The sequence below is a fragment of the Lepidochelys olivacea genome (assembly GCF_965140295.1).
Source record: "Lepidochelys olivacea isolate rLepOli2 genome assembly, chromosome: 8".
Taxonomy (NCBI): domain Eukaryota; kingdom Metazoa; phylum Chordata; order Testudines; family Cheloniidae; genus Lepidochelys; species Lepidochelys olivacea.
This window is the reverse complement of record NC_140418.1, coordinates 78,543,795-78,569,753: the sequence shown is the minus strand read 5'-3', so window position 1 is coordinate 78,569,753 and position 25,959 is coordinate 78,543,795. Positions and strand designations below refer to the sequence as shown.

The window sequence follows — 25,959 nt, the reverse complement described above, 5'->3', positions numbered from 1 at the left end:
TGGCTGAAGCCCTCCCAAACACAGGATGACCCTGGCCCAAGGTTTTTTTTGCATTCTGTTGCAAACTAACAAACAGCCAATTTCTCAGAAAATTCTGCTGAAGTCTGCGTGTGTTAAAGCCAAAAAATATCCCTCCAAACTGACCAGTTTTCAGCAAAAATGATTCAGGCCATTTCCAAGCAACAAACAGGCCCATCTAGCACACTGTGAAAATTGTATTCAGTATCTGATCATGGTGCTCTCAAGTGACAATTGTTATTCTTTAATTTTAAGGTACAAGTTTTTCATAACATAAATAGACTGTATAGCATTTATTACTGATGTGGTTGTTGATTCAGTAGAGGTTCATAATGTTCATTATTAAATACGACAGACTTTGAAATTAACTTGAAAACCTATACTCTCTGGACCAAATTTTCAATTGGCCTCTGAAATTGTATCGTAAAATTTTATTTGACATAGTGCCATGTTATTAAAATATCTTTTGCTTATTCAAGGCCACCTTCTGGGAAGCCATAGTCAAAGGCTAATTTACTGTTCTTTTAAGAAAACTAGTACATTTTGGTGAGGATGTGTGCCCCAATAGATGTTAAACTTGTTAAACTCCAGATGACACCCATGAAGACACAACTTTTTAAATAGAAACTAACAGTTGGATCAAAAGTGAAATGGAGAAAGCAACGAGGCAATTTTTCCAATTACCAGGTCTCAGATTCAGACTGTAGGTAGTGATTTATATACAGAAAAAAAGAGCAAAAGATGTTCTGGATGAGACAAAGGGGCAGATTAACCATAACCATGATATTTCCACTTTCATCATCATGAGTTTTATAACTGATGAGAGAAGAACAAATTAGGCACTATAAAAAAGAAAAAGCATTTCTAATCTAGGAAAAGAGAAAACCATCTAAAACTGAAAACATAATAGTACTACTGTGTAAGAAATGTTTTATTAAATCAGTAATATCATCTAGCATATTGCTATAACACATCCTAGAAAACAAGAACATTCATATTTTTAATTGAAAATGGGTCTGTAGTATTTTCACACAGTTACAATGGACTAGACTAGCAGATTGTTGGTATAGTTCAAAAGGTCTGCTTTGTCAGTTTGAGTATTAGTTGTTGTAACTAATCCTATATAGTACATTCCCAATAAATGTGCTCAAAGTAGTGTATGTGAAATACCGTGCAGCATATATGACAAGACAGATAATATAACAATACAGAAGTGGCCAGATTTCATATTACATACTTAATATGGAAAGAAATGGGATACATGCACCTTGAATACAGAATATTTTCTTTAAAACATACTGTACATGCAACTGATTTAAAATGCAGGCAATTTCAGACTCACTAATATTTATAATAAGGAATTTGGTCAATTTAATATTTTGTTCCATTTCAAATATGCCAAAGATATTATAAATACTAATAACTATTCAGCTAGTCTGCTAATTGGTCGCATTTTGAATCCTAAAGATGATTTTCATGTCAGATGGTTTTTATAGTGTATTAAATGCCACCTGGACAGTAAACAAAATGATGGCAAGCACAATTATCTACCAGAATTTTAAAGCATTCATCACCATGGTGTCTAGAACTATGTTAAAAATTAAAAGAACTACCCTAAAACAAGCCCCTAATCTCCACCTCTCAAATTTAAGGCTGCTTTCCAAAATGAGATCATATTTGGGATTTGCCCTTCTTCCAAAAGCAATGTGCCATGCTGGCCATTCTTTCCCCTCATTGTTATCGATGGAAAGTTTGCACAAAGATGAGTCTTGCATTTCACCCTGAATCGTAAGGCTAGGATTCATCTCTCTGACACTGGGGAATTCCACAGCCAAGATTCTTTTGGTGAGAGCATCCTGCTCCAACCTCTTGAGGTATTCACCCTGAGGCCATTGGGTTGGATTTGGGGAAAGAGGCATTCGACAGTCCTGATCCAACAAAGTACCTAGAGCTAAGTACCTACTCAGGTGCTTTGACAGATTAGGCCTTATGATAACTAAACTTTAGCCCACTGTGGAGGACTAAGGTCTTGGAACTGATTTCAGGATCAAGAAATAGATCTGGCATTAAGTAGAAAGCCAACGGTATGTGCAGAACACTGGGCTGATGTGCTCTCATTGATCTCTGTTACTTAAACAGTGGACTGCCATGTGTTAAACTATTTGAAGATGGATCTCTATGGTCAAGAGTCCTCACTAGAGAGGGATGGGTGCAATACGTGACTAGCTGAAGATGGAAAATAAATTTCTCTCCACTTCTGCTACTTGTACAGCTAGGAGCAGTCCAGTGGGATCGAGACATCATACCATCTTGAGAACCTGAGGTCAGGTGCCTCCAGTTGAAGACAAGATTATAATTCCAGACAGTGTTTCAAAGATCCCTATCAGCATCACCTCCTTCTTACACAGATTGAGCACGAGTCTTCTGCTTTTTTACCTTGATGCTCTTTCTTCTCAGAAAAGCTAGCACACTGCACATGGCTAATAAGGTGCCATAATACAATAGCATGTATCTGCTAGTGCAGTGGTTCTCAAAGCCAGTCCGCCGCTTGTTCAGGGAAAGCCCCTGGCGGCCCGGATTGGTTTGTTTACCTGCCGCATCCACAGGTTCGGCCGATCGCGGCTCCCACTGGCCGCGGTTCGCCTCTCCAGGCCTATGGGGGCTGCGGGAAGGCCGGCCAGCACATCCCTTGGCCCACGCTGCTTCCCGCAGCCCCCATTGGCCTGGAGCGGCGAACTGCAGCAAGTGGGAGCCGCGATCGGCCGAACCTGTGGACGCGGCAGGTAAACAAACCAGTCCGGGCCGCCAGGGGCTTTCCCTGAACAAGCGGCGGACTGGCTTTGAGAACCACTGTGCTAATGTACACTTTTGGGATGCACAAACTAGTACATGATTCAAATGAGAAATGAGCAGCAACAATGTAGACAAAAAACTGAACACACTATCCTGTTAGCCAATTACTTTAATAAATTTAATCTTTTTTGATTCACACATTAATCTGTAGCATTAAAAACTTAAATAAGGTTCTTGATTTTAATGAACATGTTTCAGGAGTGTCTTTTAGTACTTTTTGTGTTATGCACTGATTAACCCAAAATTCACATGTATTGGAAGCTGTCCATATTTCACATGGTTTTGTAATAACTATGCAGCAAACACAAAAATTACATCAACAGAGCTATGAATCTCTCCTTCCACAGTATTTTACATCCAGACAGCAAAAGTCTTAAAGTACAACCATCTGGCAGAAAACAAAGAACTTGGCACGTAACAGATCATGCTACAGTTTTCTGATCTATCAGAAATACTATAAACCTTAGGAAGGTATGCCTTGCAGATTTGTGTCTGCCCCCACATGCAGAAATATGTTTCTATTAAGTAGGGAATATCTTTAACTTGCCAACAGTTGCTTTCTACAATTTTTTCTGCAAACATCTGAAATTATTTGAAGCTGCAACTGACTTCTATTCAGGCCAACACCTGAATCAGACTCTTCATAAAGCCTGGAATCATAAATCTGTGTTGCATTAACAATATTTTTTTTAGAACTGTTTGCGTTTTCGGTGATCTTTTAACCCCATGGCAGTCACACTGATAGTTCCCATGGCTGAACTGGCCATCACGTTAAAAATTCTTAATTTACGTTTATTTAGCAGCACCATTAAATTTACCGAACAAGTTGTCATTTTTCTGTAGTGCAAGGTATGTGCTGAAACAATAATAAAATCATTTGTGAATAAAACAACACTAACCTTTTCAGCTACTTAAAATTATATGCATACTTACATTATTCATTTAAATTAGCAGCAAAAGTAGAAACCCATATTAGTAACCTTACCAGTCTCCCCTTAAGACCCCTTTTTCCTTGCTGTCCTGGAATGCCCTGGAAAAAAAAGAAAGAAAGAAAGAAAGAAAGAAAAGAGAATCTACAATCTAAACAATCTACAGAATCTAGATTTTTTTAAAGTAATTTAAATGACATATTATTGGCACGCACATTTGATTGCAAAAGGCAATCTAAAGATCACCACCACAAAAAGCAGACACTATTCCTTTTTCTTGTTATAAGGGAGCAGGGAGAATGGGATGGAGAAATGTAAATTGTGATCTCTTCACTTCAGGCATATTAGTTTAATTATATTAATATGTCCTAGAATGTTGAGAAGGGCCTGCTTTGGCTGTTATTAAGGTCAATGGAAAAACTTTCCCTGATTTCAACAGTAGCAAAATTAGGCTCAAAATCACAGTTATCAGATTATCATGGACATTTTTGTCTTAAACACATACCAGGCAATTCAGAAAGGGGATTTTACATGGACTGAATTACTCTTAGAGGAAACTTTCACTGCTCACTTCAGTGACAACAGGAACAGGCTCCCAATCTCAAAAGTTTTAGATGAAATCCAAGCTTCACTTTACAGTCAATTCAGATTTATTAACCTTGGTGCTATTTTGATTTTATTCACTAGATTCATTCTAATCAGCAGAATTTTATTATTTAATCGTATGACATTTTCACACACTCCCAGTTTTGCTGTCAGACAAGCCTTATAATAAATCCTAATAAAGCCTAATAAATCTTATTTAAGTTTTCCTTGGTCTCATTGTGGTGTATGTTATACTTCAGTGTGTTTCATTATTATAAATGTGTAAATATTTAATAAATGTTTAATTAAACCTACTCTTTCTCCTTCAGGTCCTGGCTGTCCTGCCGCCCCTGGAGGTCCAATGAAACCCTTAGAACAGATAAATAATTCTTAAATGCTTTCATTAAAAAGTTTCATCTCAAGAACAATGCTAGATACAGATTTACCACACATTTATGAACGTATAGTGGTTTGAGATTTTGGGTGAAATCCTGGCTCAGTTGAAGTCAATGGCAAAACTCCCCGTGATTTCAGTGTGGCCAGGATTTCACCCTCCAAATCCAACTGATAGTTACAATCACCCACCATTGCAGAGGTAACGTACAAATTAACCATACTAGGAAAAAAATTCCCAAATAATATACTACTGCATCAGAAAGTGCTGATCAAAGGAATATTAAAAATAAGCTTTCAAATTTACAATATTCCCCACATGTAAATAAAAAATAAATTATTTTTGTGTGAATAAGTTTGAGTGATTTCTACTACAAAGTAATTATTTTGCAAGTTTATCTTGTCACAGCTGGATTGTATTAATTAAAAGTGACTAATTTTTCTCCCTCCCTGCTTAAGTAGAAGGGGAGAATTGTCTATCTCATTAAAACCAGTGAGACAAATCATTGTAAGCATCAGTTTAATTGTAACTGCATCATGCCCTGCTTTCTATCCATGTAGAGAGTGATGCTGTCTACTCTGGAGCTGGAAGTTGCAATTTCCAGCTCAAGGAAACATCTCTGACTGCGCTTGTGCGCCAAAAATAGAAGTGCCGCTGCAGTGGTGCAAGTGGTGGGAGGGGCTAGCTGCCAAAAGTACATGCCTAGGATCTCAGACGAGATTATATTTGGGGCAGCTATCCTCTCCCATTCCTCGTGCCACTGTGGCTACATTGCTATTTTTAGCAAAGCTAGTGCAGGTATGTCTCCTCAAGCTGGAAATGACACCTTCCAACTCTAGTATGATATACCATGAAAAGTAACTTCCTTATGTTGCGTCAAAATCTGCAAAATCCACAGCTAAATACCACTGTGTTCAATTTTTAAAATGGTAAGGTAGAAATAACTGAATTTTATTGTAGAACATAAGATCAATAGAGTAGCCAGAGTAGTAACTATTACGATGGGACACATGCTAACCACTGGCTAACAGAGAGGTCATATCCCTGTGTTTTGTTCTCAAAATATCCAATTCGCTTCCAGTTAAATGAATAAAAATAAAAAGTTAAGAAAGTGAAAACATTAAACTGAAGAAATTCTCACATGAAAATAGCATTTAGGAGGTTTTGAAGATTTTGTCTTCTGTGACTGAATTAGGAAGCAATTCTACTTTTCATCAATACAGTGGAGACCAGCAGAAGCCCCACAAAATCTAGTTAAATAAAAAAATCATAATATGAAATACAATGAAAAGTTATAAAGGGCAGGAAATGTTTCTCACTCATAAGAGCTGTTATAATTCTCTGTTGAGCAAAACACGGGTGCAGCTTTCTTGTACTAAACAACAAGAATGTCATTAGTGATTACTCCACTGTTGGGATTGAATGGGATACGTGCAATTCAGAATATAAGGTGACTTGAAGGAAGTCACACTTATGTCCTTGGCTAGCCCATTTCCTTCAACGTGAAACTGGTAAAGGGAAGATTGTATTGGGGGGAAAATAAGTTTCACGTACAGGGAGCTATCCTGGGAAATGTATATTTTTTAAATTATGCTTAAAAAATCCACCCCCTAAAATGTAGTAATCATTTAAATTCCTGGCTCTTAAGATTTGAAAACTAACACTATGTCCTGAGAAATTTAAACCTCCTCTCAAATCTTCAATGGTTTGTATGTGCTATATTCCATTATATTGCTTCCAAAGCTCAGTTTCATTTTCACAGCTCTGCATATGTGACAGACATGTACAAATTCAATTGCAAATTGGCATAAACAAAAGTACAATGAAGTGATTCTACACATAGAGGCTCTGAGAGCGAATGTGCAAAGGCAGGAGCAGCATCTAATTACTGAAAAAAAAGTCAGTGTTTTCACTTCTATCTCTACAGTCCTTTGAATTTAATGAAATATCTTAACTCATTTTTTGAGGATCTTAGGAAGGACAATACACTTCTTGGTACCCCACACATTAGGGAAAAATGCAGCTCTCTTTTCTTTCCCTGTATTGTCTTAAAACCCTTAAATAAGCAGGATGCAGAGCTATCATAGGAGTGCGTTCTAACCTTAAGAGCTCAAATTATATTGACATAACTGCATGAGTCAATGGCACAAAAACATGTTTCTGGGTCAACATTACAGGCAACATCTGACAGAAAGGATTATGTAGGAGACACCCTTTTGAAACATGACAGTCTGAGATTGCTCCAAAAATAACTCATACTAACAATGACAGTCATATGTGTGGGCAAAAATAATAACGAGCTTGTGGGTCACTTAGCGGAAAAGATTGTGATCACCTTTGTCTTATATAACAGGAGAAGGAGCTGGCTACAGGTTTATGGAGAACTTTGGGGCAAGAAAAAAAGGAACAAATGTCTCAGGGTTGAGAGCCATGTGGGTGCAATATCTTTGGGACACAAGATCCTTACAAGCAGAGGAATCACCTCTCCCATCCTATAATGAAAACTGAATTAAGAAGAACAAAGCTTAGACATTTTAAAAAGCTGTTGCAGATGAAGGCTTTAAATATCTGCAATAAAAGACACAAGTGCACAGATTCAGCAACATGATGGAGAAGTTGTAACAGAAGCTTGACAGCATCATAAGGTACACAGTATACTTCACAGGAACCTGTACGATAATGGAGTTGAGTAAGGATGAGGGTGGAATCAAAAACCTGAGAAATTTCTAGTGTAAAGCAATTACAAATCTCAGGTTGCAATACACAGTTAACATCATATTCACATGTGATCCAAGTCTGATGATCTGTTGAGGGCAGTGACCTCCAAAGAAATAAAATCTGATCTTTTTACATCTATAGGTGTGTATGTGTGAAAAGTAAAAACTTTTTTTCCCCTTTCTCTGTGAAACTTTACTCAAAAACAATCCAAGCAAAGCTTAAATTTTTAAAGGGCTCAGATTTGTACCCCTGGTCTTGGCTACAAAAGATATCAACTGAAATATTTTAGGATCTAGCAGAAGGTGACTCTCATATTCTTTATGTGACAAGATTGTTTCCTTCCATCAACCTCTGTCACCGTTGAAGATTACAAATGCCAGATCTGCCTTCACTCCTGACAGCTTCTACTACAGAAATAATGCTCCAGGCAGGAAACAGCCTTTTCCCCTCCACTCCCCTCCTTCGCTACCCCCACACTCTCATAGGGTTCTTTTTCTTTCTCTTCATGTCTGTATATGTTCCAAGTGAAGGAAGAGCAGCAAGATGAGATTATTCTGTACTGCTTGTAGGCATGAAAAAGAAATAAATCCTCAAATTTTTAATGAAATAGAGTTTGTCATTAACCAAGTCTGCAATAGACAGAGTGATTCAGTGGCTGTGCAACTGGCAATTCAATGAAATCTCTCAAGCATACTATATGTATAAAAATACAGTCATGCATGCCGTAATGCTTACAAATGTTACTTACTCTTACACCTTTAGGACCTGGGTTACCTTCTGGTCCAGCTAAACCCTAGTATAAAAAGACACAACTTTTACTTCATTTAAAACAAATGGAAATACTAGATTTAAAAGAATTATCACAATAATTGTTAATTTCCAAACTGGCAATGCACTTTTCATGATGGGTGCTATGTGAACCTCTAGACAGAGACTGCAACTTCCTTTATATTAAAGTTATTTCTTTTTGTAAAGTTCTTCCCAATCCAGTTGAAACCTTCTACCCAATTGTGAACTTGACATTAAAAATAACTTCATGGAACTTTTCATAAACTTTTATATTGGAATGCAGTTCCAGTCATTTTCTAGCCAACATTAGAACAATAAGTTTATTTCAAAGCATTTTGTATTTTTAAATGTTGGCATGTTGTCATCCAGTCACTATATAAACTATTTACTAATGCTTTTTAATATATAGCTGCTGTAAAATTGGTCTAGTAAAATGTTGAAATAGTTTAGAGAGCATGGGTCAAATTCAGCCCCTCAAGCAGGAATGACTCCATTGAACTCAGTTGACAAACACAAGGACTGAATTTGGCTCATGTAATTTAAATGTGAGGAAAAGTGACTGACCTTTCATCTTAATGCACCAACAGCATATACTGAACTATCTATCTGTCCCAGGTATATAAAAATCAATATTACAAATGGCTTGCATTGATAGCAATTTGATGTTTTCATTGGTTCTCTCTCTCAATGAACTAAATGGAAAAAGCCCTTTAACATATTCTTTCCCCACATAAAAGTTAAAGAAATAGTTTCAGCAGTAAAAAAAGAAGTGTAGGCAAATAAGTAGGAACGGTACTAGAGCAGAATGCTTCCTGTTTCTTCTGAACATTAAATACTAAAAGGTTGAAACAGACAGAGAGCAATTTGGTAACAAGGTATGTATGCACTAGAGGGACACAGAATAACTGTGTCTAACCCATTCAGAGCCCAGTACTGGGGGAACAATGTGCCAGATATCGTCCGTGAATGGCGCCTCTGAAAGGAGGCTTGTTTTAAGTATTAGTGATACAATGTCAGCCAATGCAGTGATGTCATCAGCAGTGCCAGCAGATTTAGATATGGTTCTTTCAGAAACGACATCATTAATGCTACATGATGGCAGACAATCCTTTTGAGGTAGATCAGTTTGTCAAAACACTCCTTGCCAACGGACAGACCATGTACACTAGGCATCACTTTGAAAATTAACCCCAAAGAGAGGAAGGGAAACATATTTTAAACTAATGTATAGTACTGAACAGGTGCTTATAATAGGAAAACATATAATTCTATTGTATAGTTACTGCACCTGCCTGCCAGGGTAACCAAGTGAACCAGCATTGCCAGCCATTCCTGGAATTCCCTAAATTGAAAGCAAAAAAAAGTAATCAGGTTTTGTGTATTTTTACCTGTTGATATCATGAAAGAGCTTTCTCCTAATGCAAGACTGTTTCTTGTGTAAGTTGCATAGGAAGCCCATAAAACCCACTCCTTATACATAATTAAAATTGGCATGATTACTTCCTTAGCAATGGTGCACACATTGCAAAAGCACCTAGGGTGGGGGAGGGAGAGGGAGGGAATTAGTCCAAAATGAAGTGAAGTACAAGGAAAAAAACCACTGATTCATGATGGAAAATTCTTAGACAATGTTTGGCAAAATCAGATATGCACAACGGGAGATGCCCTCAAGGGACAGGTATTTATGATGCAGATAACCCAAGCTGACACTGATCTTGGCCGTATTATTAAAATTTTTACTTTTATGGAACAAATGTAAGAAGAATCGGAATGTCCTTGTATATCTGAATTTCCTTATATTGGTCTCAATGTGGGTATGCTAGGATAAGGTTAGAGTAACAGTGGATTAATAATGGGTACAGTAAACTCTTCCTTTTCCCCCTCTTCCTTCTCTAATCAAATCCAAAAGTGTTTTCCCCCCGAATAATTCTGTGTATTTGATTGTTTATTTTAAGAAAATTCTGCTTTTCTGAAATGGGCAAGTTCTTGGGTGCCAGGTGGTAAAGTTCATTGTTGAAGAACTGGACACCTATTTGGTGAGCAACCTTTACTCAAGCAAGGTCCAGAACTAGAGGAGATGTGATGAAGATAGTTAGGATGGGAGTGCACTTCATTAGCTGAGTGGTGACACTTAAACTGTATCTGATCCTGTTAGTCCTTCAATTTAGGGAATAGTAAGTTCACTAAAAAATTTCAAACAAATGAACCAGTCCAAGGCATTGTCAACAGAGAGACAGGTTCTCTGATATCAACAATTTCCCAGTCATTATATCACATTACAGAGAATAAGAAACCTCTGAAACATTTAAAATGTCTTTCATAAATAAAAATGAATAATTAACAATAAACCAGGAGTTACCATCTTGACCCACTGTTGATAGTCAGATATAGTATATAAAAGCATAAGAAAGGCAGGAGACTCTCACAATATCTGCAAGGTACATTGTGTTATTTATTTTGGATAGAAAATATATCATCATCATCGTATAAAATAAATTAATCTGAAATTAAGCAAAACATTTAAACATACGGCAAAACTTACCTTCTAACCTCTTCCAAAGTCTCCTGCCTCTTTTATGCTTTCATATGCTGAACTGCCCTTCCTGTATCTCATACTATGTCATCATGCTGGACTTCCTGCTGGGAAGTATCAGTAAAATGACAGCTCTCATTGCAAGACAACAGCATCATTCATGGTTATAAAGTCACTGAAATACCCACAGCTATGTAAAGAAAGTCCTTAAAATGTGTCTACATTCTATTGTAGACCCTAATACTGCAAAGGGATCAGCACGCTTAGACAATGGGACTCCATAATGGAGTAATGGTCAAGGTATGCAGGATTGGGGCCTAATTTAGTAAACATTTACTTAGTTACCAAAGGTGTCACAACTGCTGCAGTTTCCCTTGAATAAAGATTATTTAATTTCATTTTAATGCACAGAGTAGGAAATGGTTAACTTTGAAACATGATTTCATTAGGCATCTATTTATTTAAAACAAACAATTATCTATTCATTTAGCCAAATCTTCCTCACTTAGACCCTGATCCTGCAGGCACATATACAAGGTGAATAGTCCCACTGACCAGTTCAGTGGGATTACGCTGCACAAATGTACTCAGATGTGTAGACCAGGGTATGCTCAAATGTGAGTTTGCAGTGTAGGGACCTTACAATGTATGCAATTATCTATTCACATGAGTAAATGAGTATAATTTGGCTCATTTTTGGTTGTATAAATTCAGGGGCGGCACCAGCCTTTTCCCGGTGTGGGTGGCTGAGGTGGGCTAAACAGAAAATTGGGGGAGGTCGGCTGTGCAGAACTGCAGAAGAAAGGGCGGCAATGCCACACCATGCCACCCTTACTTCTGTGCTGCTGCTAGCTGTGGCAGTTCCTTCAGAGCTGGGTACCTGGTCAGCAGCCACCGCTCTCCAGCCGCCCAGGTCTGAAGACAGCACCACCGTCAGCTGCAGCGGAGAAATAAGGGTGGCAATGCCGTATCATGCCGTCGTTATGTCTGCGTAACGTTTGACCTTTGCACTGGGAGGGGTGGCTGTGGTAAGGCTATGGTAAATTTTGGGGTGGCTATCGCCCCCACTACCCCCACCCCCCAGCACCACCCCTGTATAAATCAGCCTAAGGTAGTAAAAAAATAACTGTTGCGGGAAAGTATAGGCAGATCAAACTGTTTTTTCCTCAAATGTATTGAAAGGTAGCACAAACTCACATTGAGACTGAGGCTCTAATTTGCTTTACTGCTTCAAAATACTTAATTCATGCCACCCACAATTGAAAATGCATTGTTCTTAACTCCCTGGATTCCATGTTATGAAATGAAAGCCTCTGTCGCTTTTCAAAACCTAGCCTTGGTATTTCAAAAATTCTTTTAGATCCACACACCTAAAAAGTTACTTACAATGACATGGTAAAATCTATCTTCAGAGTTCTTGTTTATCTGGGTTATTTTTCCCTTAAACACACAAGTTTCATTATTTGCAATGCCCTATGTGAAATCTGAAAACAAGAGGGGATCACGCACACAGAATCCGAGCCCAGGGATGACTGTCCACACCTGAATCTGCCCAATCTAAACAAAGGGGTCAACTATACCCTGCCTCCACCAGCCATCCAGAGCATCCTTCATTGGGTGGGGAAACCATTACTGGGGAAGGTCCTTGCTGGTGCTGCAAAAGACATGCATCAGAAGCCCAAACACCTTGGAGAATCCACTAAAGAAGAGATATAAAGAGGCTGCAATAGCTTCGCCATATTTCCCATGCCCTGTATGAACCCACCTCATTGGGGATTCCATGGGTAGCCGTTGCTAAATGAAGCCCTGGCATTTCTATTTTGCAATGCCAGGGACCTGAGCATCTAGGCCTGGCCTCCAGGATTGGTGTTCATGGCAATATCAGCCAATCTAGACTAACCTCTGTCTCGGGAAACTCACGTAATTTTCCTGACCCAATACCCACTCCTGCAGTTTATCCATTAGAGAAGCTGATTTGGCCCAACATTTCTGGACCGCAGGGCCCTTAGGAGGTCCATTCTTGATGTCAACCAGGAAGAAAACCAAAAGGTGCCACTGGCCAAAAATATTGAAAGAGAAGAAAATCATGGCACAGGTGCTGGAGGAAGTGAAGCCCCTTGGGATTCTCCAATGATCAGCTCCTCCTCAAAAGCCACTACTAAGATTTGGAATGAGAAGGAGGTAAGAAGTTAGAATGTCACCATATTTCCCTCCACCCCTGTCTCTCCTTAGCTAATTTTATGTTTAAACAAACCAAGTCCCTAGGGAAGGCTTAGAGATTGTCCAACCTTTCCACCCATTGTCATGTGGGAGCCACACTAATGCAAGATCAGGACTTCCTCCATGAGCTACATGCAGCTGGTTTGAGTGAGGAAAAATAATCCCAGGCATCCGAAGTCATGAATGTGGGAAGCAAAAGTTATTTTGCATAAGTGCCGTGCCTCCAAGTTGGTTCTGCTTTCCATGATTTCTTTTATCCTCTTGGCATATATGGGAGGTTGATTATTCCCTGAATAGGCTGGTCTGCCATGGAACCAGGATCCAGGGTCTCCTAAAGCTTGAAACAATTCAGAGGGCTGTGGATATTTTTGGCTGAATCAGGTCTCAAAAATTCCAAGTGCAAATCAAGACAAAAAACCCAAAGAGCAACAAATCATTTTAATTTACTCTTTGTTCTTTTTAAAAACCTTGCTTGCACTCCCAGTTGTGCTTCACTCTCAAGTAATTCCACATTTGATATATTTACAGTAACTTTTTTCTTTGTTTAGAGGTTTATGGAAATTCCAGCCAACAAGTGGATACTTTGAACTTCACAAAGTCTGTTGCTACTGACATGCAAAATGACTATCATTGTCCTGACTCTTTCCAGGCCATCCTCTACAATTACGTTTCTCCTTGTCACAGTCCTTAAAATAGGAGCAGTCAGAACAGGCTGTGGAACAAAAGTATTTTCCCAAATTTTTATAAATGAGTTTTAAATATTTCCAAAATAATATAACAGACTATGAATAATAATTATTTATAACAATAGTATGGGTTTGTTGAGATGAGGTCAGATGGTCTTCAGTACTGCTGGGCAAACAGTAATTTCACATTGAGGTCTAATGTATCAGATTATATTCAAGAGAATTCACACACTTGCATATTTAGTGCCAAAATTATTCCTCTGATGTCAATCTCAATCTTTCTCTCTCTCTCTCTCTCTCTCACACACACACACACACACACACAGTTACCCTCTTGTTTTCATTACTCGTTAATCACTTTTCACCAGCTCCTTCATTGGTTCTCAGGTCCTGCAGTTAACAATGCTGTTCTTCTGAACAACTCTGATAATTAATTCTCTTGCAGAAAGATGCCAGAGGCCAAGGGACTGAACTATAACGACTGCCCTCACTTCATCTGGTTTCTTGGAGTAGAGCTCAGTTAAAGTTTTGAACAGGTAAAATCTATTTTTTTACTTTTTGTTTTTGACTTCTCCTCTGGTCACTACTATCGTTAGGTCATGATTATTCATTCAGCATTGACAGTGCATTCAGTACTGTATGCAGTACTGATCTTGATACCTGATCTTGCATTGTATTCAGAGAAAAACTTGACTCCTGTTCCAAGGTTATTACAGATGACAGCCATGGCCCCTTATCTTTAGGGAGGAGTAACAAGTATCTACCTCTGAAACTCACATGAAGGATACTTTAAGAAAGCAACACACAATCCCTTCCCATCTCCCCATCCAGAAATTAAGCATGCATTGTCAAGTCTCAGTCAGTAAGGTTTTGAAAGAGACTGAATTGCCTCCTAAAACATTACAAAACACATTTCTGCCATGCCACCAGCCTAGCTGGAGAAAACAAGTTCGTCTATTATGTTTTATCTAGGCCCTTAAACCATACCCATCTCCATGGCAACTAAGTACCTGGTCAAGAATGAAATCTATTGAGTATTTCTTCAACCAGTCAGCAATTGAAAGAAATTATTTGATATACACATTTAAAGTCATTATCCTTAATTGTACTTAACATGCTTTGTACAATGTGTATCAACTGTTACAGTGCGTTCACCACTCACTTGCTCGCCTTGTGGACCTGGTGGCCCTGGATAGCCTTTGTGACCCTGCAGGTAGAAGAGATAAACAGGTGCTGTAATGAATACATTCAGATATGCAAGATGCAGCTTTGGGGGGTCTTGATTTCCCCCTCCCCGCTTTATATTTTTCTTCAGCAAAGAACAATTTTGCAATCTCTCTTTCTCTGTGACATCCACATGGCTTAATTTCAGTAGCTGATGCGGGAGGAGGGAGAAAGAGAAACTTAGCTTAGCATAGATGATTTCTAGCTATGCCTGCTAAACTTGCACTAGTAGTCCCAGATTTGTGTAAGCTTAAATAACACGTAGACAAAATGCCTTTAGCAACAATCAGCTTGTAATTATTGCAAAGCTGGATTTAGTCCAGACTGTTTCCCTATTCCAAGTCCTTGTCATAACACTATCTCTGAATGAGCCAGTTCAACGGAGTTAAGCATAACAAGAAGGTCATTGCAAAGAGTTCCAAGAAGCTCTCTAGGAAAAGATAACTGTAAGAAAACAAAAGATTTCTCTTATATGGACTTTATTTTTTTTAATACTCCGTATTATGATGATAGTTTTGCACAAGTAAATGAAACTACCACCTTCCTGACACTAAAGAAAGTCTTCCAGATTATCCTGGCATCTTTAAATCATCAAAGTTTACCATTTCCCCTCTTTATATTGAGCATTATGATGATGATGGTTTGCCTGTACAGATGGTGGGTGAAATCCTGGCCATGTCGAAGTCAAGAGGAGTTCTGTCCATGATTTCAATATTGCCAAGATTTCATCTGGTGCCTCAAGTTTCGGTTTGGTTTCTACACCATGCCAAGAGCTTTGCTACAACAAACTAAACGGCATTACCTAACATGAAATTATAAAAGAGGAGTAATTTTGTTCAGTAATAGTTTTAAATAATGAAAAAGAATCATATCTGTTAAGCTTCAAACTTTGCAATTTTAGCATTATACAGTTGCTTGGGAAATAACGTTAGTCCCAAGGACGTGCTCATTAAAAAACCTAGAGGCTCCATTTTCTCCAAACCAGTGTTGCAGGTATTCCCTTACATCTTGCTAAACACTCACACAGCATTGCTAACTTGCTTTAAAGTTTAGATATTACAGTAAAGCAGACGCAAACAACAATCATCTGCAAATCACAAGCTGCAGAGCGTATTTCAACCATACATCTGAGTGTGTCTACACAGTCCACAGAAGCAAGCCTCCCAGCCCAAGTCAACAGACTCAGGTTAATGGGCCTCATGCTAGTGCTCGAAAGATAGCTGTGTAGACAGAGCTTTGAAGTTGCACTTCCACCCCCTTTCCAGGCCTCAGAGCCCAAGGGCTTGTTTAGACTGTGGGGATAAGTTGACCTAAGTTACGCTACTTCAGTTATGTGAATAACGTAGCTGGAGTCAATGTAGCTATGGTCAACTTATCCTGGTGTCTTCACTGTGCTGTGTTGACAGGAGACACTCTGGTCGATTTCCCTAAATCTTCTTGGGGAACTGGAATACCGGGGTTGACCGGAGAGTGCTCTGCCATTGATTTAGTGGGTCTTCACTAGACCCACTAAATTTATCCCTGCTGCATCAATTGCAGCAGCATTGATCTCCCCACAGTGAAGACTAACCCTGAGCTCCAGCTGGACCCGGCTGCAAGTTCAAAAGTGGCAAAAAATAGTCTACACAGCTATTTTTAGAGCACTAGCAAGAGACCCACTAGTCTGTGGCATAGGTATGGGAGAGCGGGTCTTGGACAAACGGGCTGAGAGGGACTGCCTAATTAACATGCCAAGGCATGCTTTAGAAATGCTGTTGGTAAGATCATTAAATTTAAATTAAAGACAAAAGCATGATTAATGACTGCAATGCAAACCTGGAGGGCAAAGCAGTAACACTTTCTTAGGAATTATGTGTAAAATTTTCAAAAGCACCTTAAAAAGACATAAGTTATTTAGGAGCCAAAGTCCCACTGATAGACTTTCAGAGGGATTTGGGTCCTAAGTGGTTTAAGCATTTTTGAGAACAACCCTACATCTTGGTTTTAAAGGATCTTTTAGAATAGGTGCTTACAGAGGAAATGTTCAAATGTTTTAATATCTGGACTAGGAAAAAAGGGAACTACGTTTGTTTTGAGCTAAAAGGAAAGTATGTGTAAAAAGAAAAACTAATAATATCTGTAGGTTGATTGGAGGATAAGATACTCCCCAAATTCTAATGAAGACGCTCACATTTGGACTTCAAAGGCAAAAACAGAAATGGAAGGGCTTGAGCTCCTGGTTACACCAGCACACCCACTTTGTGGGCATGTTATTGGCACTCAGAGTGACAAGAGTGCTTTGGTCTCTGAGAGAGAAAGGACTCTACTGCCTAATGGAGTAACGTAGCCTCGTCTTCGTAAGGGGCCACGTTTAAGGGGCTGTTATTTACTATATGTTTGTACAGTGCCTAGCACAATGGAGCCTCAACCTTGCTAAGGCCTCTTAACATTATATCAATATAAATATTAAACAACAACAACATTGGGAGCCCAGCAGTGTTTTCCATTGTTTCCGTAGAAATTCCAGTAGCACAGGGTTGGGGCAGTTGCTGGCTGGTTACAGCAGCCTCCCAAGAGAGACAGAGGAATGGGCAGGTAATTACAGGAATGCAGGAGGATTTGGTCTTCTCTGAACAGTGCCAAAGAAGAGTTGAAAAAAGCCACTGTGGGCACGTGGTGAGCACAACGAGCTATACGACTGTAGGCGTTTTTACAGAAACCTTTGCCATGGGTGCCATGGGAATGAAGAACTGCTTTGCAAATAGAACTAATACCAGCATTTAGATCTAAATCAATATTAAAAACTGGACACAAATCAACACATAAATGGAAAAGCTGAAACAGCTGGACAGTTGTTTTCCAAAATGTTGAGAAGGTCAAAGAACAATGCAGCAATATAGATGAATGACATACATGACACAATACCATTCTTATTCCTCTATGACAAATACTGTATGGACCAAAAGTGGCATAAAATTAATCCTATGTCAGCATGATGACGGGAACAAAAATGTAAAGGAAATAAGCTCATCCCATTCTTGCTATTCTCTCATGACTGCAATCCTGCTGTCCTCTTCTGAGGCTGGATCAGACCCATAACACATAACCCACAAACACCACAAGACACAATGTACTCATCAACTCCACATTTTCACCATCTGACACAATTTTGAAACACTTATTTGGTCTCCATGCACCCTCAGATTAGAAATGTGTTTGGCTTCTTTGTAGATCCAGCGTTTCTTGTCTGTGAGGCATGTAAATAATATAAATCAGAGTCTCTGGCTAGCACGTGCTACCTGTAGTATTATAATAACAGAAGGCTTCACCCTCACTCCAGCCCTGGGTTTTTGTTTTGTTTTTTTACACCAGCCTGGTGTCAGGGCTACACAGTGCATTAGTCTCACAAGAGGGGTGTTCGTTCTAATGTGTGCTACTGAGTTGTGCACTAACTGGCCTGTGTGGACCCTGCTGACATGCACTAAAAGCTCCCTAGTGCACATTAATGTAGGCCCTTTTCAAATAGCACTATTGTAACATGCACTAGAGAACTTTTAGTGAACTCGAGCAGGATCCACATGGGCCAGTTAGTGTGAAACATTCTAGTGCACACTGGAATTGATACCCCTGTAGTGGGTAGTGAAGCCCTTAGATTCTCAAACTCCCAGGATTCAATATTTCAAGGGTAAAAATAAAGATTTACTTCCTTTAAGAAAATAGGCCTGTGTCTCATCTCATTGGTATAAATCAGGAGTAACTGCACTGAAGTCTTGGTGCCTGGGGAGAGTCGGTCTTTGTGTCTCCAATGGATGAGGCTGTTCTAAGGATTCTATCATGGGCCCAAGCATCACATTGCCTCCAAATAGTTGCTTTTCAATACCTCTGAACACTCCTGCATGGATTTTCCAGGCACATTCTACATGTAGGAGGTCTTATTTCATGTCTAACTACTAAAATAATGCTGTTATCATGCTTCCGTTCATAGGACTTATTAAAGGAAAATGCCCATGATTACTCAAAATTTCAGAAACCTACAATCCTGTATCGAAAACAATGGGAGTGTCTACTTTAACAAGCTAATGTGGTATTTTACGACAATATCCAACACTGAATCCATAGAAGCTTCTCTCTTCCCTGATCAGGCAGGAAACTCAATTAACTGAGATGGAAAGAGTTCCTTGCTCACTGATATCAATGAGGAAAGCAATAATGTTTTTAGGTGGCAATGAAGTTTGGTTTGAAATCTTTTGTCTGTTTATTTGCTACATTTGATAGTTAGATGTACATTTTGTACAGCAATAACATACACCCTGAGAACGAGTGCTCATATGGGAGCCTTTCCCCTTCACATGCTTTGCAGGAGATGGGAAAGAGGTTGAAAGGAGGGGTCTCCTCTCTTTGTGGTCTAACTCCACAGTTAATCTAAGGTTTAGTCTACACTAAAGTTTTGCCTACCTACGTCGCCTTGGAGCATTAAAAAATAATCATACCCCCAGCCAACATAGCTATGCCTGCAAAACCCCGCAGTGTAGATGCAACTATCTAAACAGAAGAATGCTTTTGTCACATAACTAATGTCATTTGGGGAGGTGATGCAGCTATGCTGGCAGAAGAACTCCTTTTGCCGACATACACTGTCTCTCTACTAAGGTGCTTTGCCAGTATAGCCATGCCGGCACAGCTCTACCAGCAAAGGCTCTGCAGTGCCGACAAGCCCTGGAACTAATCTGAAAGGTAAGTATCTTGCTCTTTATATTACTGCTGCAACCAGACCTTCACTTTAAAGTGGAACCAACAAAGAATCTGAGAAGGGCAGCGGGCCTAATATTGCTGTCACACCACTTTTACACTAATGTAATTCTGTTAGCTTTAATGGTGTTGATCCTGATTTATAACTGGTGTACGAGAGGAAAGATCAGGTCCAGTGTATCTAACAGGGAGGAGCAATCAAAAGCTAATTTACATGAATGCCATAGCAAGTTTCAGTGAAAGTTTTAGAGTTGTTATAATGAAGAGAGAAGCCTCTCCCTTTCTTCCCTGCCTAGCCCAGACGCTGAAGGGCAAGATACTTAGGTAGCAGAAAACGTGCCTCTACTTAGGGAGAGGTGATCCACATTATTTATCTTCACATGTAAATCCCAGACCATATCTTCTTGGTAAAAAATAAAGCCAGTTTAAGGCAAAAGTACATTTATGAGATATCAACGTATTATATTTTAAACATATGTCAAAACTTATCTAAAACAGCGTTCAATGGAGAGTGCTTATCCCTTTGAAATCAATGGAAGAATTTCTCTCATTTAATCAAACTTCATTCTTATCTAGGAAAATAACACTCTTTGTGAAATAAACTCAGCCATTCACTACCATAGAAATGTGGAAATTTCCACAGATATTTATTATTTGTTCACCAACATATTATGAACTCTCCTGCTACTGACAGGTTTCAGAGTAACAGCCGTGTTAGTCTGTATTCGCAAAAAGAAAAGGAGTACTCGTGGCAACTTAGAGACTAACCAATTTATTTGAGCATAAGCTTTCGTGAGCTACAGCTCACTTCATCGGATGCATACTGTGGAAATTGTAGAAGATCTTTTTATATACACAGAAAGCATGAAAAAATAACTCCTCCCACCCCACTCTCCTGCTGGTAATAGCTTATCTAAAGTGATCACTCTCCTTACAATGTGTATGATAATCAAGTTGGGCCATTTCCAGCACAAATCCAGGTTTTCTCACACACACCCTCCACACAAACCCACTCTCCTGCTGGTAATAGCTTATCTAAAGTGACCACTCTCCTTACAATGTGTATGATAATCAAGGTGGGCCATTTCCAGCACAAATCCAGGGTTTAACAAGAACGTCTGGGGGGGGAGGTGTAGGAAAAAACAAGGGGAAATAGGTTACCTTGCATAATGACTTAGCCACTCCCAGTCTCTATTCAAGCCTTTGTTAATTGTATCCAATTTGCAAATGAATTCCAATTCAACAGTTTCTCCCTGGAGTCTGGATTTGAAGTTTTTTTGTTGTAATATAGCAACTTTCATGTCTGTAATCGCGTGACCAGAGAGACTGAAGTGTTCTCCGACTGGTTTATGAATGTTATCATTCTTGACATCTGATTTGTGTCCATTTATTCTTTTACGTAGAGACTGTCCAGTCGGACACTTCAGTCTCTCTGGTCACGTGATTACAGACATGACAGTCTCTACGTAAAAGAATAAATGGACACAAATCAGATGTCAAGAATGATAACATTCATAAACCAGTCGGAGAACACTTCAGTCTCTCTGGTCACGCGATTACAGACATGAAAGTTGCTATATTACAACAAAAAAACTTCAAATCCAGACTCCAGGGAGAAACTGTTGAATTGGAATTCATTTGCAAATTGGATACAATTAACATAGGCTTGAATAGAGACTGGGAGTGGCTAAGTCATTATGCAAGGTAACCTATTTCCCCTTGTTTTTTCCTACCCCCCACCCCGACGTTCTTGACGTCCCTGGATTTGTGCTGGAAATGGTCCACCTTGATTATCATACACGTTGTAAGGAGAGTGGTCACTTTAGATAAGCTATTACCAGCAGGAGAGTGGGTTTGTGGGGGGGGTGTGTGTGAGAAAACCTGGATTTGTGCTGGAAATGGCTCAACTTGATTATCATACACATTGTAAGGAGAGTGATCACTTTAGATAAGCTATTACCAGCAGGAGAGTGGGGTGGGAGGAGGTATTTTTTCATGCTTTCTGTGTATATAAAAAGATCTTCTACAATTTCCACAGTATGCATCCGATGAAGTGAGCTGTAGCTCACGAAAGCTTATGCTCAAATAAATTGGTTAGTCTCTAAGGTGCCACAAGTACTCCTTTTCTCTTGCTACTGCTCCTCTTTTTTGTATGGATGCTTCAAACAAACATACCAGACCTCAGAGGACTGACAACGATACAATACTCTGTTCTTGTTCACACAAGTATAAATTTGGAGACCATGAAGTAACGATGAAGTGAGCTGTAGCTCACGAAAGCTTATGCTCAAATAAATTGGTTAGTCTCTAAGGTACCACAAGTACTCCTTTTCTTTTTGCGGATACAGACTAACACGGCTGCTACTATGAAACCTGTCATTCTGACCTCATTAGAGATACTCTGGATTTGCAAAGGTGTAGTTGGGCAAAAATTGGCCCTGCAAAATAAACATGTTGCAAGCAGTAGAAATATGTAGTCAATGGCAACACAATAAACTATTAAGACAAGGACACACATGCACAGATGGTGGGTACCGTACAGGATTACCATAGAATAGTGCAGCATTTTTAAAAGAGATCTCTCAAGGAAACTCTACTAATGCAGTCTCTCATTTCTACTAACCTCTTCCCCATCTGTGCTAAATCCCGACATTCAGGAAACCAAAACCAAGAGCAAATAGCACATGACTAATCACAAACCATCTTCATTCAAAAATTAAAAATGTAATATGAATGTAGACCCCAACATTTTCACAATCATTGTAACAGTGCACACTATTGCATAAGTACTGCACAAAATTTCACAAAAGTTCCAAATCAGACAAATTTTGATGAAAAAAATCCTATTGTTTTATCCACAACTTTGAGCAGGTCTAATTATGCCCAGGAGAGGGCAGTAGTAGGCATTATGCAGCCAGCATGTTACCAATGAAATATTCAATTCCACCATTAAAATTAAGGGAAAATGACTATTCAAATCTCCTGTGCTCCTTTGAAAGTGTCAGCTTACGAATCCTTCAGGAAAACAATGAAGGTCAATGAGAAAAAGGGCATTTACCAAGAAATGGGCATAAATAAATTGGTATTATTCTACCTAAAAGGGAGACCTGAAATAGTGCAAGAGCTACTCCACATTAAAACTTATGTCACAGTTTAAATGCTGATCATTTTACTGAAGATCCATCTACAGGAAGATAAAAATCAGAGCCAGCTGCCAAAATCAAATAGGACTTAGGAAGCAATGAATTTATGGATTTTTTTGTCTTCTTTACAGTTAGGTGATAAAGGAATTATGTTACTCATTTATACACACCTCAGCAGTTCCGCAACAGCATTTAACAAAATCAAATATAAAGTAACAAAAGAGAATGTTTGTTTTTTTCCCCCAAGGATTCCCCTGTTTTCCTAACTGGATTATTGCACAATTTGCACACACTCTGAATGAGTTTCCAAAATGAAAACAAGCTACCAACTCAACTGAAGTCTGAAAACGCGTTCAAAATCTTGGGTATATCTGGTAATGATATGGAAAGATCAAGCATCTTAAAACTGCAAAGCTTGGACTTAGGTCCATTAAACATCAAGCATAAAATACTTTTTAGTATTTACAGGTGTAACATAATTCATGGACTCAGTGATTTTACAAGATTAGATCAGACTGGAGTTTTCTGAAATGTGGTTCCAGTTAGTGTCTACTCTCTACATGAGGTGGAAACAAAGAGTAAAAGTGCCAATAATCAGATGAACACCATCACCCCTAGCTTGTATTGTAGACATAGCTTAACATGATTTTATTGAAAATTAAGTAGAAACTGCTTTGCTTGTCCAAGCAAAACTGTGAACCTGATAATATAGTAAAGCAGTATATGTTTTGGGACTCAGAAGATGCCACAGCTCTGCTGGTGACAATTGGTGATAATAAGCAGGCTACCAGATAAATCTCTGACTTGGATAAGAACAGATGCTGCTGGAAGGAATTTCCCCACATAAGAAATGAACATTTTAGTCAGACCTTTAAAATTGGGTTAATTTTGATAAATCCCAGAAAGTTTGTGGACAAGTGAAATACATTTCCTAGGAGCTTTTAAACTAATTTTGCAACATCTTCCTTTTTTGGGTTACAAAGAGTAAATTTATGCTTTTGGTCAACACAAGAAAAGTGAATTAAACCAAATCAGACGTAGGCCACTTTAATTCTGAATGAGAGTGTCCATACAGGGGTTTAATGAAGTTTAACTAATCCACTTTAAATTCACATCTTTAGTTAATTCACATTAATTTTCCCTGAGTGGCCCTGTATAGACAAGGCTTCTAACTTCCTATCCATTACTGAACCCAATTAAACAATATTTTTGTGGTTTTCAAAATAATTTATATATTCATTCCACCCTTCTTCTCCAGCTTTATGTCTATGTACTCTCCCTATAACTCACTCCACTCCTACAATCTTGGCATCCCTTTTGTCCCCTTTCCTGAATACTTCTTTGTTTGCCTCATGCTGTCCCACGTTAATGGACTGTTAAGGCCTGGGTAGTTTCTTAAATGGAGTATGGGGTTTTTATTTCTTAGAGTACTTTGACATTTCTCCTAGTGAAGAAATAATTATGTGAATATTAGGTGGCTTCCAAAATCTAAACTTATTTCACTTGGCTTCAAGGCAAGAGTTTTAGCTGCTCTGACACACATCTTTGAAAAACATCCAATTTTGTGGTGCTGAAAGACTGAGCTCCATTGCTAACACTGAATGAATTAACACATGATTCGGTAAACGAATTAATGAATAGAAAAGAGGTGGCCAGTCCTGAAACTGAGAATAAAGTGGGATTCACTCATTTAAAATATCAATGTCTTCCAGGCAGGAGTATATTTATTGAAGCTCAAAGGAGCTCATGATACCAGAGCAGAAACATAGCAAGCTTTTCAGAGTAGCGCACCATTTGGGAGTGACCATAAAAAACTTCTAATTTACATTGTGCTCACTACATTTTAAATTAATTTAGTACTCAGGAAAGGCTCTGGATGGACCACATAGGGACCGAAGTCTTATACTTATCCACAGTATGGACAGAAGCAGTACATGTACCATAGCCTCACTTAGATCAAGGCTCCTGAGTTTCGGACAGGTTTCATACTGGCCCTACCTAGATCAGACAAGCAGTGAAAGGGAAGATTTCAGCATTACCATCGTCTTTTGCCAGTAGCAGAGTGTGCACTGAACCTGGAAGTATTGCTTACATAGGAAGGTGAACAGGCTGACATGGATGTGCATTTCAGCTATGCTTCCACTACTGGCTAACAGGGAATACTGCCTGCTGACTTCCCATCCACTTCCTGATATTAAAGCTGGAACTTTTGAAGTAGGTGTGGGGCAATGGAAAGAGGATGGTGGGGCTTCTTGTGGTTTAGGTTGACCTTTCTCCTACACAGATTGGCTTGTTATTGAGCTCTGTAACTTGCACAGCTTGGGAGAATCTGTTATTTTCCAGACTGGGCCCATCCTGAAAAAGAGGCACATGCAGTATATGATCTGTGGCTCAGATTCAGTCCTGCCTGTTGGGTTTTGATAGCTGATCATTGTAAATTTCAAATGGTAAGAAATTTCCAAAGACAGACTATGCAGCTCAAACTTGGAGAGACCCGATTATGCAGACCCCCCTCCCCCCCCACGGATTTCCCGTGGACTTACACTCGAGAGCTGAATACAAAAATTTAAAAAAAAAAAATCTTACCTTCTGACCTTTGATACCAGGAGGGCCAAGTAAGCCTCTTGGACCTGGGTCACCCTGTACAACACAGTAAGGTAGAATCATTTCATTTTATTATAATATTTGAAAAGACTTCAACACCTGGGAAGCAGTAAATTCTCTTTATCCCTGGACATTTAAAATGGAATAGACTCAACAACAACAACAACATTTATTTCAGGATCTCAGAATATCTACATTTTAGCCAGCTTAAGTCGGACTGAAGTGGTTACATGGGTCTTTGTGTGGCCTTTGCCCAGAGGTGAATTTCACTCCAAGTGAGTAGTTTTTAATTATTTCTCAACATTCAATTTGTTCATATCAGATCCATTTCCCCAATGTTACATGTTTCTTGCACTGGAAAAAAAAATGGCTGCCACATTTAGTTTCCATACAAACCTGCAAGTAACAAATGAAACAACAAGGTTTTCTGGGGGAAGTATTCCAAATATTTTCTAAATGTAAATGTCATTAAATCTGTTTGGAAACTGTGAACTGGCAATTTTTTTCATTCAGCACGATGGGCCAAAGTCAGAGG

The 25,959-nt window shown here is 38.9% G+C and overlaps 1 protein-coding gene across 2 annotated transcripts in view; it reads right to left on the bottom strand.

Moving 5' to 3' along the window:
- The window catches only part of COL24A1 (collagen type XXIV alpha 1 chain), a 242,558-nt gene that overhangs the window by 159,700 nt on the left and 56,899 nt on the right, over positions 1-25,959 (bottom strand). For both annotated transcript variants that reach the window (XR_014712726.1, XM_084637175.1), the window contains exons 7-12: positions 25,407-25,460; positions 14,888-14,932; positions 9,575-9,628; positions 8,246-8,290; positions 4,701-4,754; positions 3,857-3,901 (exon numbers count right to left, since the gene is read on the bottom strand). Coding sequence is in view for 1 of the 2 variants with exons in the window: in XM_084637175.1 (XP_084493301.1) it covers positions 3,857-3,901; positions 4,701-4,754; positions 8,246-8,290; positions 9,575-9,628; positions 14,888-14,932; positions 25,407-25,460 (297 nt within the window). In the remaining variant the exon portion in view is untranslated. The remainder of the gene's footprint in view (positions 1-3,856; positions 3,902-4,700; positions 4,755-8,245; positions 8,291-9,574; positions 9,629-14,887; positions 14,933-25,406; positions 25,461-25,959) is intronic.